The sequence below is a fragment of the Aegilops tauschii genome, chromosome 7 (assembly GCF_002575655.3).
Source record: "Aegilops tauschii subsp. strangulata cultivar AL8/78 chromosome 7, Aet v6.0, whole genome shotgun sequence".
In the NCBI taxonomy this organism is placed as follows: Eukaryota; Viridiplantae; Streptophyta; class Magnoliopsida; order Poales; family Poaceae; genus Aegilops; species Aegilops tauschii.
Window position 1 is genome coordinate 342,269,787 of NC_053041.3, and position 14,796 is coordinate 342,284,582.

Sequence of the window (14,796 nt, forward strand, 5' to 3'; positions counted from 1 at the left end):
CTAAGGATGAGAGACGAGAGCCACACAAGTGACCAAGGCGATGATGCCACTGCTGAAAAGAGCTGGTAGACAAGGCAACAGAGGGGGAAAGACTGGCGGCGGTGGCAGCGGAGGGAAGGTGAAGCCAGTCAAGCTCCCAGAGACCCTGAGAGTCACGGTGTCGGGGGCCAGCACCAAGGAGAGCACCAGTGTGACGGTCCAGAACAGAACAAGAGTCAAAGTCTAGAATCACCCGACAACCGGAGTCAACAATCTGACCACCCGAAAGGAGCTGCATGGTAAGTCGAGGAACATGAGCAACATCAGGAACATGAAAAGATGAGGTGCTAAGAATGCCTCGACCATTAACCGGGAGGGAGGTACCATCAGCAGTAAGAACATGAATAGGAGAATCAAGAGCACGAATAGAAGACAAGGTGGATGAATCATGAGTCATATGAAAAGATGCTCCAGTATCAAGAATCCATGGAGATGTACCTGACTGTGTTGAAGGTGGTCTCACAATGCCAGAGGAGTCAGTAGCAGAACCAGCAGAACCCGTCGGTGAAGAACCAGAGCATGCAGCGAGCAAGCACCGAAGGCGCGTAATCTCCTGCTCAGTCAGGAGCTCAACTGAAGAGGTCGACGTAGATGCACCCGGCAATGAAGAGCCGGAGGCGGTCAGCAGACCACGAAGTCCCACAATCTCCTGCTCGGTGAAGTACATAGCTGAAGTAGACGACGCAATAGCACTGGGAGAGGAGCGGCCACCAGGCCCACCACCACCTGTGGAAGCCGCCAGAGGAGGCGACATAGCATAACCAACATCATCCGTAGAGGCCGGTGAAGGAGACGAGGGCACATGCAGACAAGCCCCAAGCGCCAAAGGAAGACGCGGGTCAATAGAGTCATATGCATCAACACATCCGATGGGGGCCGTGAGAGGAGCCGGTGTAGAACGATAATCACCGATGAAAGTCGCAGGAGGAGTCGATGTAGAGCGACAATCACCACGTGCGAGAGTCGCCACAGGGGACGATAGCACAGACGGACGAGCACCAAGCACCGACAACATTATGCTTCTTTTTTTTTTCTTTTTTTTTACAGAAGGCAACCAGTCAAACAGCCAAGAGAGCGGCCGAGCAAATCAGATCGGGACCAGTAGGCGGCGGCGGAGCAGATCAGATGACAACAAGTGGAGGAGGCTGATGCACCACGTCACGGGCCTGCACGGGAGGAAGATGGTGCAGCAGCCGCAAGTGGACAAGCACAAGCTAGCCAAGCCACCAGAACGACGTGGCGTGAGGAGTTACAGCAGATGCCCAAGGCAGCAGGCCAACAGCCAGCCAGGCCCAAAAATCGTCCAAGGCGTGGCCCAAAGGAACGATGTCCAGGTCAACGCACGAAGCGGCCACGAACCGATCGCAGCGGCGGCTGACTTCCTGCACGCGCTACACGGCGGGCTGGCGAGAGGACGGCTGCCGGACAGCGACGGAGGCGGGCAAGTGGCGGACGGCGGCGCAGGGGCCCGCCCCAATCCAAGCGGCGTCGATCTGCAGCGAGATGGGTTGGGGCGATCTGGACGGCGGCAGCGGTTTGAGGCACGGAAAAGCAGCGACGAGAGAGGGAGGGAGCACAGCACGTGAGCGTGTGGGTGAGAGGAACAACGACGGCCGGCCGACGAAGGATAGCGGCAGCAAGAGATGGGATCAGAAGAGCACGAGTTGCGGCGTGCGAAAAAAAAAACCATAGGGCTGTAATACCATGTTAGGAAATATGCAACTTGTATTCCCATGAGGCCATAGGCCGATATATATACATGTACAGGTGTGGAACATATGCAGGAAACCCCTTATACAACGGGATAAATACAAAGGGGTACATGACTTATATTATAACTCTAACAGTAAACTTCTTCATTTCCAGCTTGGTTGTAAGAGGAGTTGTTTGTAAGAAGAATGTTGCTCATCGGCGCATGTCAACAAAGAAGGAAAAGCCACGGATCCTAATTCTTGGTGGTGCACTTGAATATCAGCGTGTATCGAATTTGCTTTCAAGTTTTGATACTTTACTGCAGCAGGTACTACCCACGATTATGTTTTCATGCATAAATTGTAAAACCAAAGTGCATTGAGAGTGTGGTATAGATTGATCGTTGCTGATGGCGATCATTTTCATGCCTTTTTGTATTCCAGGAAACGGATTATCTGAAAATGGCAGTTGTAAAGATCAAAGCGCACCAACCAAGTGTTGTATTGGTAGAGAAATCTGTGTCTCGTTATGCTCAGGATTTGTTTCTGGAGAAAAATATTTCACTTGTTTTGAATATCAAAAGGCCACTTCTGGAACGGATATCCCGTTGCACTGGTGCTCAGATAGTTCCCTCGATTGATTATCTGTCATCCCAAAAGCTCGGGAATTGTGACTTATTCCATGTGGAGAAGTATATTGAGGAGCATGGGACTGCTGGAGAAGGTGGGAAGAAAATGCTGAAGACCCTTATGTTTTTTGAAGGCTGTCCAAAGCCCTTGGGTTTTACAGTAAGTGTTCTGTTGTTGACTTAGTTATAACACTTGGGGTCCTGTCTAACTATATCTAATTCTGCAGATCTTGCTAAAAGGAGCTAATGGGGATGAGTTGAAAAAAGTGAAGCATGTTGTGCAATATGGAGTCTTCGCAGCCTATCACTTGGCTCTTGAAACATCTTTTCTTGTAGATGAAGGTGCAACCCTGCCAGAGCTCCCTCTTAAGTCGCCGATTATTGTTGCTTTGCCGGACAAACCTTCCAGTGCTGATAGATCCATTTCAATGATACCTATTTTGCAAATGGCTACTATTTCATCACCCAACAACAACCTGCAAGCATTTGATATTCAAAAGGATGACTTTACATTCAATGGTTTTAGAATGATGGACCAAATGGCTGCAGCATCCTTCCCTGATAACAAATGCTGGGAAAGATTGGGAGTTGGTTCTACCCAAGCATCATCAGTTCAAATCAATGACCAAACTGGAGACATTGGCTGTTTGCTTGGTATGGACCCTCAATCATATAATGATCCTCTGGTTCAGCAGTCGAGAATTTCATTCTGCCAGTGTCCTGCTTGTACTAGAGATGTTGGCAGCAAAATGAAATTTGAAGAACTCCAGCCTGAAACTAATGTCCTGAGTGTGTTGTCTGCTCATCCTGCAAATTTGGTGGCTGCTGAAAGTGATCTTTCATTTGCCCATAACGCCAACAATGGTGCCAAGGTAGCGGCTAAGCCATCTGTTCCTCCCAACTTACAAGTTTCTTATAATAATGGCGGTTCAAATGACGGTTCAATAGTAAAAAGGGATGAAATTCCAGCATCCCCTGCCGACAACCAGAGTATATTAGTTTCTCTGTCCTCGCGTTGTGTTTGGAAAGAAGCTATATGTGAGCGGCCACACCTTCTTCGCATAAAATATTATGGTAACTTTGACAAACCTTTAGGCAGGTTTTTGCGTGACCAGCTATTTGATCAGGTTAGACCAAGGTCTTTGATAAACTATACTTGTTTCATAATTTTTATATTTTACATAACTTGTACATTTTGTTTTAGAGCAATTGTTGTCTCTCTTGTGAGCTGGCACCAGAGGCCCATGTTTATTGCTATGTTCACCCCCAAGGCAGCTTAACAATATCAGTGCGGAAACTCATAGTGAAGTTACCTGGTGAACATGATGGTAAAATCTGGATGTGGCATAGATGCTTACGCTGTCCGCGCGATAAAGGGCTCCCTCCAGCAACTAAAAGAGTAGTGATGTCTGATGCTGCCTGGGGCTTATCTTTTGGTAAATTTTTGGAACTTAGTTTTTCAAATCATGCAGCAGCAAGTAGGGTAGCCAGCTGTGGTCATTCTCTTCACAGGGACTGCCTTCGTTTTTATGGGTATATCCTCTTCTCCATTCCACTTTATCAATTTGGCAAAAATCTTTTCTTAAATGTTTGCATTTCAGTTTCGGTGAAATGGTTGCTTGCTTCCGATACGCATCAATCAAGGTTCACTCAGTCTATTTGCCTCCGTCGAAACTTGATTTTACTTCCCAGCATCAGGAATGGGTAGAGCAAGAAGCAAATGAGGTAGTAAGTTTAATTTTATTAGCTCACTTGCGAGGTAATTACTGTGTGATGCTAATAGTCAAATGTCTCAGGTGGTTGATTCAGCTGAACTCCTGTTCACTGAAGTACTGAATGCACTCCATCAAATTTCAGAGAAAAGGCCAATTACAGGCTCTTTTGATGGCAACATGAAGATCCTTGAGTTAAGACAAAACATAGTAGAGTTGGAAGATATCCTACAAGCAGAGAAGGTTGATTTCACGGTAAATTTGTTTTACTATTTTTATCTAGTGATTTATTAAGAAACCATTGTCACATTTAAAGCTCTGTAAAAAAAGAAGCTAAACTGAATGTAGTATTCTGATTATTGGAGCATTCACCTTCAGGAGTCACTAAAGAATCTACTGAAAAAGGAAATCAGAAAGGGGCAGTTATTCATTGATATTCTTGAAGTTAACAAACTAAGGAGGCAGCTACTATTTCTTTGTTACTTGTGGGATCAACGCCTAAGTTTCATAGCAACCTCAGGTGGCAAGTATTGCGCTGCTCTGGGAAGTCTACGAGTTGGAAGTAATAATTCTGAAATCAATGATCGATCAGCTGATACCAATACAAACACAAAGTTGGAGAAGAACTCAAAGGGCACCGATTCAAATGCACTTCACGCTGGTGATGAGGGGACCAACCAGCATGATCAATCTAATGAAACTTGCTCGAGAAATACTGAAGAGTTGAATGGTGCTGAAGATACAATAGTTGAAATAAATCATGCGAATAGCGCTAATGTCAGGGATCATTTAGATCATCAAGGATCGATTATCGGCGTTCGTAGGGTTTCTTCTGAAGGTCAGTTCCCAGTAGCTACTGACATTTCAGATAAACTGGATGCAAAATGGAGAGGTGAGGATGGACCTGCTCCTGATGCAAGCCTGGTGAAACCACTAGCTCTGTTAGAAGGTACAGCTGCTGATGTGAAAAAACAAGCAAAGGCAGTACCACGCCACACTTCTGCATCTGTCAGGTCTGGGGATACAGTAGAAGACTTGTTAAGCTGCCTTAAAATGCCATACATGACATTTTATAATTCATTGAACACAAACTCTGGCACAGCACCGACATTCGGAACCTTGGCCGACTACAATCCTGTATACATTTCATTGTTTCGCGATCTATCACAGCAAGGTGGAGCAAGACTTTTTCTGCCAACTGGAGCTAATGATGTTGTTATCCCGGTATTTGATGATGAACCGACTAGTATTATTTCTTATGCACTTGTTTCACCTGTGTATCACTTTCATATGTCAGTTGAGAGCAATCAAAATAAAGACAGTGCAGATTCTACACTTTCATTGCCTGTTTATGATTCAGGAAATTTTAACCTGTTCCATTTATTTGAGGATTTTGGATCCTCTGATGATTTTGCTGCATCGATATCTTCCAGTAGAGGGTCCTTTGCTCCTGATCTACTGCACTCCAGACTTTCTTTTCAAGATGGTGGGCCACTTGGGAAAGTTAAATACACTGTGACATGCTATTATGCAAAAAGCTTTGAAGAACTCAGAAGGTCTTGTTGCCCATCGGAGCTTGATTATTTAAGATCTATCAGTCGATGCAAGAAATGGGGAGCACAAGGTGGCAAAAGTAATGTGTTCTTTGCAAAATCTCTGGATGATAGATTTATTATAAAGCAGGTCACAAAAACAGAGCTTGAATCATTCCTTCAGTTCGGCCCAGATTATTTTAAGTATTTGTCAGAGTCCATAAGCACTGGAAGCCCTACATGCCTTGCAAAGATTCTGGGAATCTATCAGGTATGTTCGTATCACCTTCTTTAATCTCCTGTTTATATATGTTTATTAGTGGTATTCCACATTAAGTATGGGGAAGAAACTTCTTGTAAGATTAATGGCAATGGTCACTAAGTGGAATTTTGCTTCGAAATAATGTTGTTTCTATCGTGCATGACAAATTGCAGTCTTTCAAGTGAAGCCAAATATTGGAGTACTTCATTTAGGGTAGAGGTACAAATAATAGTTTTTCATGTATGCAAGTTATCTTTCCTACTTCTGAAGATTTGAGTTGGTGGTGAGTCCACTCACCCTCCATCTCCTACCTGTGGGACCAACAACAACAACAACAAACCTTTAGTCCCAAACAAGTTGGGGTAGGCTAGAGGTGAAACCCATAAAATCTCGCATCCAACTCATTGCTCTGGCATATGGATAGCAAGCTTCCACGCACCCCTGTCCATAGCTAGCTCTTTGGTGATACTCCAATCCTTCGGGTCTCTCTTAACGGACTCCTCCCATGTCAAATTCGGTCTACCCCGCCCTCTCTTGACATTCTCCGCACGTTTTAGCCGTCCGCTATGCACTGGAGCTTCTGGAGGCCTGCGCTGAATATGCCCAAACCATCTCAGACGATGTTGGACAAGCTTCTCTTCAATTGGTGCTACCCCAACTCTATCTCGTATATCATCATTCCGGACTCGATCCTTTCTCGTGTGGCCACACATCCATCTCAACATACGCATCTCCGCCACACCTAACTGTTGATCATGTCGCCTTTTAGTCGGCCAACACTCAGCGCCATACAACATTGCGGGTCGAACCGCCGTCCTGTAGAACTTGCATTTTAGCTTTTGTGGCACTCTCTTGTCACAGAGAATGCCAGAAGCTTGGCGCCATTTCATCCATCCGGTTTTGATTCGATGGTTCACATCTTCATCAATACCCCCATCCTCCTGCAGCATTGACCCCAAATACCGAAAGGTCTCCTTCTGGGGTACCACCTGGCCATCAAGGCTAACCTCCTCCTCACACATAGTAGTACTGAAACCGCACATCATGCACTCGGTTTTAGTTCTACTAAGCCTAAACCCTTTCGATTCCAAGGTTTGTCTCCATAACTCTAACTTCCTATTTACCCCCGTCCGACTATCGTCAACTAGCACCACATCATCCGCAAAGAGCATACACCAATGGGATATCTCCTTGTATATCCCTTGTGACCTCATCCATCAATACAAAAAGATAAGGGCTCAAAGCTGACCCCTGATGCAGTCCTATCTTAATCGGGAAGTCATCAGTGTCGACATCGCTTGTTTGAACACTTGTCACAACATTATCGTACATGTCCTTGATGAGGGTAATGTACTTTGCTGGGACTTTGTGTTTCTCCAAGGCCCACCACATGACATTTCGCGGTATCTTATCATAGGCCTTCTCCAAGTCAATGAACACCATATGCAAGTCCTTCTTTTGCTCCCTATATCTCTCCATAAGTTGTACCAAGAAAATGGCTTCCATGGTCGACCTTCCAGGCACGAAACCAAACTGATTTTTGGTCACGCTTGTCATTCTTCTTAAGCGGTGCTCAATGACACTCTCCCATAGCTTCATTGTATGGCTCATCAGTTTAATTCCACGGTAATTAGTACAACTCTGAACATACCCCTTGTTCTTGAAGATTGGTATAATATACTCCGTCTCCATTCTTCTGGCATCTTGTTTGCCCGAGAAATGAGGTTGAAAAGCTTGGTTAGCCATACTATTGCTATGTCCCCGAGACCTTTCCACACCTCAACGGGGATACAATCAGGGCCCATCGCCTTGCCTCCTTTCATCCTTTTTCCAGCCTCCTTGACCTCATACTCCTGGATTCGCTGCACAAAACGCATGCTGGTCTCATCAAAGGAGTCGTCCAGTTCAATGGTAGAACTCTCATTCTCCCCATTGAACAACTTGTCGAAGTACTTCCGCCATCTATGCTTAATCTCCTCGTCCTTCACCAAGAGTTGGCCTGCTCCGTCCTTGATGCATTTGACTTGGCCAATATCCCTCGTCTTCCTCTTTCGGATCTTGGCCATCTTATAGATGTCACTTTCGCCTTCCTTCGTGCCTAACTGTTGGTAGAGGTCCTCATATGCCCGACCCCTTGCTTCACCAACAGCTCGCTTTGCGGCCTTCTTTGCCATCTTATACTTCTCTATGACGGGACATGCATTTTATAGCCTCCTTGACCTCAGACTCCTGGATTCACCGCACAAAACTTCTTCGCCATCTCCTACCTGTGGGACCCACCGCATTAAAATAATAACAATCTCCAACAGACCAGCTGGCTGCATTAAAAAAACTTCCTCTGGACCGCCACTCTCCCCAATCGTCATCTTATGTCCAATCGAAGACGCTCTGTTGTAGGATGGAACCCTAGGATGGATCTTTCATGAATTGGAGGGGAAATCCCCAAGAACAAGAAGAACACAAGGGAGGAAACAAGAGGAACACTCAAGAACAAGTCCAATCTCACATCCACTAGACTCACATCCACACAAGATCCACAAAGGTACAATAACAACAAAGAGAAAGATACAAGGTAGAGGTCATCCCAAATCCCAAAGGGAGGTGAGGTCTTGGTGATCCTATGATGGGGATCCTTCCCTAGATGGGGTCTTGAATCCACCAGGGATCTTCTCCAATGGAGGTCTTGATCTCCATGGGGATCCTTACCTAATGATGCACAACGATTCATGGTGAGGTAGCAACCAAGTCCAATCGATATTCATGTAAATCTTGAAGAGGAGCGGGTTCACCTTAAGTCCGGTAGGTCCACTTGGGGCTTGAGGTGCTATGAAGGTGTACATGGAGATGACCGTCTGATGCTCCGCATCATCCCCTCCCCCTTGGGAAAGATCCGACCTCGGATTGTAAACCGTATCGCCATGTACACGGTAGGCATGGATGTACTTGTTTTCGGACGAAGTGTATGTGATGGTGCAATCCAAGTACTTCAAGATGTCGCCGGGATGGTATACATGCAAAACGAGCAAACACAAGGAACACTTGGAAATACAATGGTTAGCACGTGTTAGGAATAAGCAACTTGTATTCCCATGAGGCCATAGGCCGATATATATACATGTACAGGTGTGGTACATATGCAGGAAACCCCTTATACTACGGGATAAATACAAAGGGGTATACATGACTTATATTATAACTCTAACACCCCCCCCTCAAACTCATGGTGGAGGAACAACACTGAGTTTGGAGAGATAAAAGCCATGTTGTGCTCTAGTCTGGGCCTTCGTCAGGAAATCCGCCAACTGTAACTCGGAAGGCACATACTGAAGAGCAACGACCTGATCCTGCACAGCAGCGCGCACATAGAAAGCATCAACACCAATATGCTTGGTGAGCTCATGCTTCACAGGATCGCGCGCAATGCTAATAGCACCTGTACTGTCAGATAAGAGCATAGTCGGTGTAGTGACAGAAACACCAAAGTCCTGAAGTAACCACCGTAACCAAGTCACCTCTGCCGTCAAAAGAGCCATAGCTCGCAACTCAGCCTCAGCACTCGAACGGGAAACTGCAATCTGTTTCTTCGTCTTCCAGGCAATGAGAGAACCGCCAAGAAAAACACAGTAAGCAGAAAGCGAACGGCGATCAGAAGGATCACTAGCCCACGTAGCATCCGCATAGGCCTGAAGCTGTAAAGAACTGGAGCTAGGAAAGAAGAGACGGTGAGAGATCGTGCCCCGAAGATATCGGAGAACACGAAGGAGATGACTATAATGAACCGATGTGGGAGCAGAAACAAACTGACTCAGAATATGAACCGGATAAGAGATGTCCGGACGAGTGACAGCTAGATAGACAAGACTGCCAACGAGATGACGATAACGCGTCGGGTCAGGGAGAGGATCACCATCAGTAGCACGAAGGTGAACATTGAGCTCCATAGGAGTCTCAACAGTGCGCTCGTCAGAAAGAGCAGCACGAGCAAGAAGATCCTGGATATACTTTTCCTGGGATATAAAAAAGCCATCAAGGGTAGAAGAGACTTCAATCCCAAGAAAATAGCGAAGAGGTCCAAGATCAGACATAAGAAACTGCTCACTAAGACGGGCCTTTACAAAGGCAATATACTCGGGGTCATCCCCAGTGATGACCATATCATCAACATAGAGAAGAAGAAGAGTCCGGCCACGAGGAGAAAGGTGAATAAACAATGCGGGATCATGAGCACTTGCTGAAAAACCAGCAGTAGTGACCACAGAAGCAAAACGCTCAAACCAGGCGCGAGGGGCTTGCTTAAGGCCATAGAGAGAGCGACGAAGACGACACACCATGCCATCAGGAACAGAATACCCAGGTGGTGGCTGCATGTACACCTCCTCACGCAGCTCACCATTAAGAAAGGCATTCTTAACATCAAGCTGAGATATAGACCAGTGGCGTGCAGAGGCAACGGCAAGAAGTGTACGAATAGTGGTCATATGGGCCACAGGAGCAAAAGTCTCGTCATAATCACGACCATGCTCCTGCTGAAAACCACGAGCCACGAGACGAGCTTTGTGACGCTCAAGAGAACCATCGGAGCGAGTCTTAACCTTGTAGACCCACTTACAAGTGATGGGACGGACTCCGGGAGGAAGAGAAACAAGATCCCAGGTACCAGTGCGTTCAAGAGCAGCAATCTCCTCTGCCATCGCAAACTGCCATTCAGGATGAACAACAGCCTGACGGTAAGAAGTCGGCTCAAGAACAGCAGCACCAGCGGTGGGAAATCCAAAGCGATCAATAGGCGGACGAGGACGAGAACGCAAGCCATAAGTAGGCTGAGAGGAAGAGGACGACTCATCCAAGGAAGCATCCACAGGTCGTGAACGACGAGTGTAATGCTGAGGAAGAGATGGAACAAGAGAAGGAGGAATCGCCAAGGTAGAATCAGGGGGTGGCGACGAAGAAGTCACCGGAGATGAAGGTGTAGAATCCGGTGACATGCTAGGTGAGGAGACCGGGGAAGATGGTGGCGGTGAATCGACGAGGGGTGGAGAAGCAGAGGGAGTGGGACGAATAGGTACAGGCGCGACGGGAGGGAGAGGGGAGTCAGGAAAAGTGAGAAAAGAGATATCCTCCACTGAAAAGACCGTGGAAGATGGTCGTGGGTAAAAAGGACGAGACTCATCAAAAGTCACATCTCGAGAGATACGCATCCGACGACCGACAGGATCCCAACAACGATAGCCCTTATGCTCATCACTGTAGCCTAAGAAGACACACTCAACAGACTGAGCGGTCAGTTTGGTGCGTTCGCGAGGGGCAAGAAGAACATAGCAAACACAACCAAACAAGCGAAGCATCGAATAATCGGGAGAGCGATCAAACAGACGCTCAAAAGGAACACCACCCTGCAAAGCAGCAGATGGCTGAAGGTTGATGAGATAGACAGAAGTGGAGATAGCCTCGGCCCAAAAATGAGGCGGAAGAGAGGCGGCGATCATCATAGCACGAGCCGTCTCAAGAAGGTGACGATGCTTGCGCTCAGACACACCATTCTGAGCATGAGCACCAGGACAAGAGAACTGGGCAAGAGTACCCTGCTCAGCAAGGACACCACGCAACATCTTAGAGATATACTCACCAGCAGAGTCAGCACGAAAAACACGAATGGGTGAAGAGAACTGAGTATGAACCATGGCAGCAAAACGCTTATAAATAGACAACACCTCACTACGGGAAGTCATGAAATAAAGCCATGTGTAACGAGAAAAATCATCGATGAAAATAATATAGTATTTATGACCACCTTTCGAAGTGAAAGGAGCTGGACCCCATACATCAGAATGGACTAAATCGAAAGGACGCTGAGACACTGACTCACTATGAGAATATGGTAGCTGAATCTGCTTGCCAAGACGACAACCCTGACACTCTAAAGAGACATCTCCTGAGACAGACCCCAAAAGGCCTCGACGAACTAAAGACGATAATCGAGAACCACACAGATGACCAAGTCGATGATGCCACTGCTTGAAGGAACCAGTAACAGAAGCGACAACAGCGGAGGAACTGGCGATGGTGGTGGCAGCGGAAGGAACATGAAGCCAGTCCAACTCCCAAAGACCCTGAGAATCACGGCGGCGAGGGCCAGCCCCAACCAGAGTGTGCGTGCGACGATCCTGGACAGAACAAGAGTCAACATCAAGGATGACACGACAACCAGAATCAGTAAGTTGACCGGCAGAAAACAGATTCATGGTAAGTCTAGGAACATGAGCAACATCAGGAACAGAATAAGGAGTAGAAAGATGGCCTCTACTAGCAACAGAAAGTGGAGTACCATCAGCAGTGAAGACATGAACAGGAGAATCCAGCGAGCGAAGAGAAGACAAAGCGGAAGAATGAGAAGACATATGAAAAGAAGCTCCAGAGTCCAGAACCCATGGGGATGTACCTGACTGTGTAGAGGGCGGGTGCTCAGTGCGGGAAGCATCAGTCACAGAACCAGCAGTACCCGTCGAGGAAGAACCTGAAGCCGCGAGCAGACACTGTCTCAGAATATCCTGCTCGGTCAAAGCAATGGCTGAAGCTGGCGAGGGAGATGACGCAGTCCCTGATGATCGCGCCTTGCGCAGGTGTTTCCGCTTGGTGTAGCACTGGGACTCAATATGACCATCATTCTTGCAGTAGTCACAATGTGAACGGGGGCGACCTGAGCCTCCAGAAGGAGTGGGCAAGAGCGGCGGAGCACTCGAGCGAGAATGGGGCGGTGCAGCAGGTGGAGTGGAAGAAACCCGAGTAGCGAGCACAGAGGGAACCTCCAGCAAACCAGCACCACGTAGGCGAGTCTCCTCAGCACGAATCTCTGAAAGCGCCTCCATGAGAGAAATACGGCCACGAGCAAGCAACTGAGCACGCCGGGGCTCAAACTCCTTACGGAGCCGAGACAGGAACTCGTAGACGCGATGAAACTCCAAATCGGCCTGGACAGCCTGGCAGCAGGGACAAGTACGACAACCAGCACTGCGGAGAGAATCAAGCTGGCGCCAGATAGCAGAACTCTGTGCATAAAAGTCATCAACAGTAGAGTCACCCTGCTGAAGAGCATGCTCCTGACGAACCACAGAAAGGTATAAGGCATCACCAGAGGGCTCATAGCGCTGACGAAGACAGGTCCACATCTGGAAGACAGTAGGAAAACCCAGAAACTCAGAAGCAAACTGAGGCAGAACACTAGCAGTGAGAACAGCTGCAGCACGAGCATCATCATCAAGCCACTGGGTGTAAACAGACAAAGCACCATGATACGTCTGAAGAGCCTCCTCATAAGCCAAAGCCCTCTCATCATAGGCACGATCAGCAGCCTCATCAGCAACCTTAGCCGCATCCTTGGCGGCCTGATTAGCATCCGGAGGAAGAACCAGTGGAGTCGGCGGAGTAGGGGCCACCGGAGGAACCGGACGTGGCGGACAGCAGACCTCGCCAGAAAGAACACCCCAGAGACGGATGCCACGCATGTGAATGCGCATGAAGCCAGCGAACTCGGTGTAGTTAGTACCATCGAAGATCACCGGACAGCGAGGGACAGCAACATAGCCCGATGCAGCAGACATTTTTTTTTTGTTCTTTTTTTTTGGTAGCAGAAATCAGCCCGAAATCAGCAGAGCACCAGACAGCGGCGCTGCCCGATCTGCCGAGCGAGCCACCGAACGAGGAGACCACGACCACGCAGACGAACGAGCACAGCGGCTCGGGGCTCCCAGCGACGCACGCACGACCGGAGCGAAGGAAGGCTGGCGGGATCTGATGTGAGGCGCGGAGCGACGCGGGACTCCTGATGTGCTCGGGGAAACAGGACCAGCTGGCGGGATCTGAGGAGAGGCGGCGCAGACCAGCAGCCCGTGGCTTGGTGAAGAACGACGGCAGGGCCCTTCGATCCACGACCGACGGGGAAGACCAGCGGTAGGGGAGTTGACCTCCAGCCGGCGAGCAGAGGGAGCAGCGTGTGAGACCGGGGCGTGCGGGAGACCACGAGCAGGCGGGAGCGGCGACCGTCACGACGGGATCGAGCACGAGTTGCGGCGTGCGAAAAGAAACCCTAGGGCTCTAATACCATGTTAGGAATAAGCAACTTGTATTCCCATGAGGCCATAGGCCGATATATATACATGTACAGGTGTGGTACATATGCAGGAAACCCCTTATACTACGGGATAAATACAAAGGGGTATACATGACTTATATTATAACTCTAACAGCACGCACAATGCGTCCATCAAGGAAGTATGAGTCCGCTCGAAAAGATTGTGCGTGGCAAGACACATGATGCTTATCCAAAAGATGTATAATGATATGTAATGCATTCATGGGAGCAAATTCATTCATTGTGCATACAAAGGTGTTGTGAATGTGATCAAGGCAACCATTGTGCAAAATGGTGTCATAATGGGATGGTGTATCAAAAGCATGAACATAATAATTGGTGCTCGATGTGACTATGTGATCATGCAATTGATGATAGGTAATGTGAACATTATGTATGAATATGCCATCAAGAAAGATCACAACCAATTTGCCAAGGAAATCCACAAGCTCATATATCATGGATGACATGGAAATGCAAGATGTAACAAGGCAATCATAATGTGAGTCAATCCATGCATAAGATGCCAATTTGTTATGGGTGGTGTTGTACCATAGCTCAATGTCGTGGTACTTCGCAACTTGAAGGTCCATAGGGTTCATCTCCAATGTCGGTCCTCCATTCAATAGATGTATCATGTAGACAAGAAGAAAGAAACGACAATGAAAGAGTGACCCATCCAATATGCATATGTGAGGATGGCTCAAAGGAAAGGAGGTCACCTTTAGGAGTTTCTCAAGGATGTTGGAGGTGCGCATCTTGTATGTCTTCACATAACCAATATGTCTCGTGATGGTACCGCC

General features: G+C 47.7%; 1 protein-coding gene across 2 annotated transcripts in view; it reads left to right on the top strand.

The window, feature by feature from the left end:
* LOC109759052 (1-phosphatidylinositol-3-phosphate 5-kinase FAB1B) overlaps positions 1 to 14,796 on the top strand; it is a 32,955-nt gene that overhangs the window by 6,083 nt on the left and 12,076 nt on the right. Inside the window, exons 3-9 of one of the 2 annotated variants that reach the window (XM_020317896.4) lie at positions 1,906 to 2,059; positions 2,175 to 2,519; positions 2,587 to 3,486; positions 3,564 to 3,892; positions 3,961 to 4,084; positions 4,156 to 4,326; positions 4,450 to 5,874. In XM_020317896.4, the coding sequence (XP_020173485.1) occupies positions 1,906 to 2,059; positions 2,175 to 2,519; positions 2,587 to 3,486; positions 3,564 to 3,892; positions 3,961 to 4,084; positions 4,156 to 4,326; positions 4,450 to 5,874 (3,448 nt within the window). The remainder of the gene's footprint in view (positions 1 to 1,905; positions 2,060 to 2,174; positions 2,520 to 2,586; positions 3,487 to 3,563; positions 3,893 to 3,960; positions 4,085 to 4,155; positions 4,327 to 4,449; positions 5,875 to 14,796) is intronic. The other variant, XM_020317897.4, reaches the window with a different exon arrangement.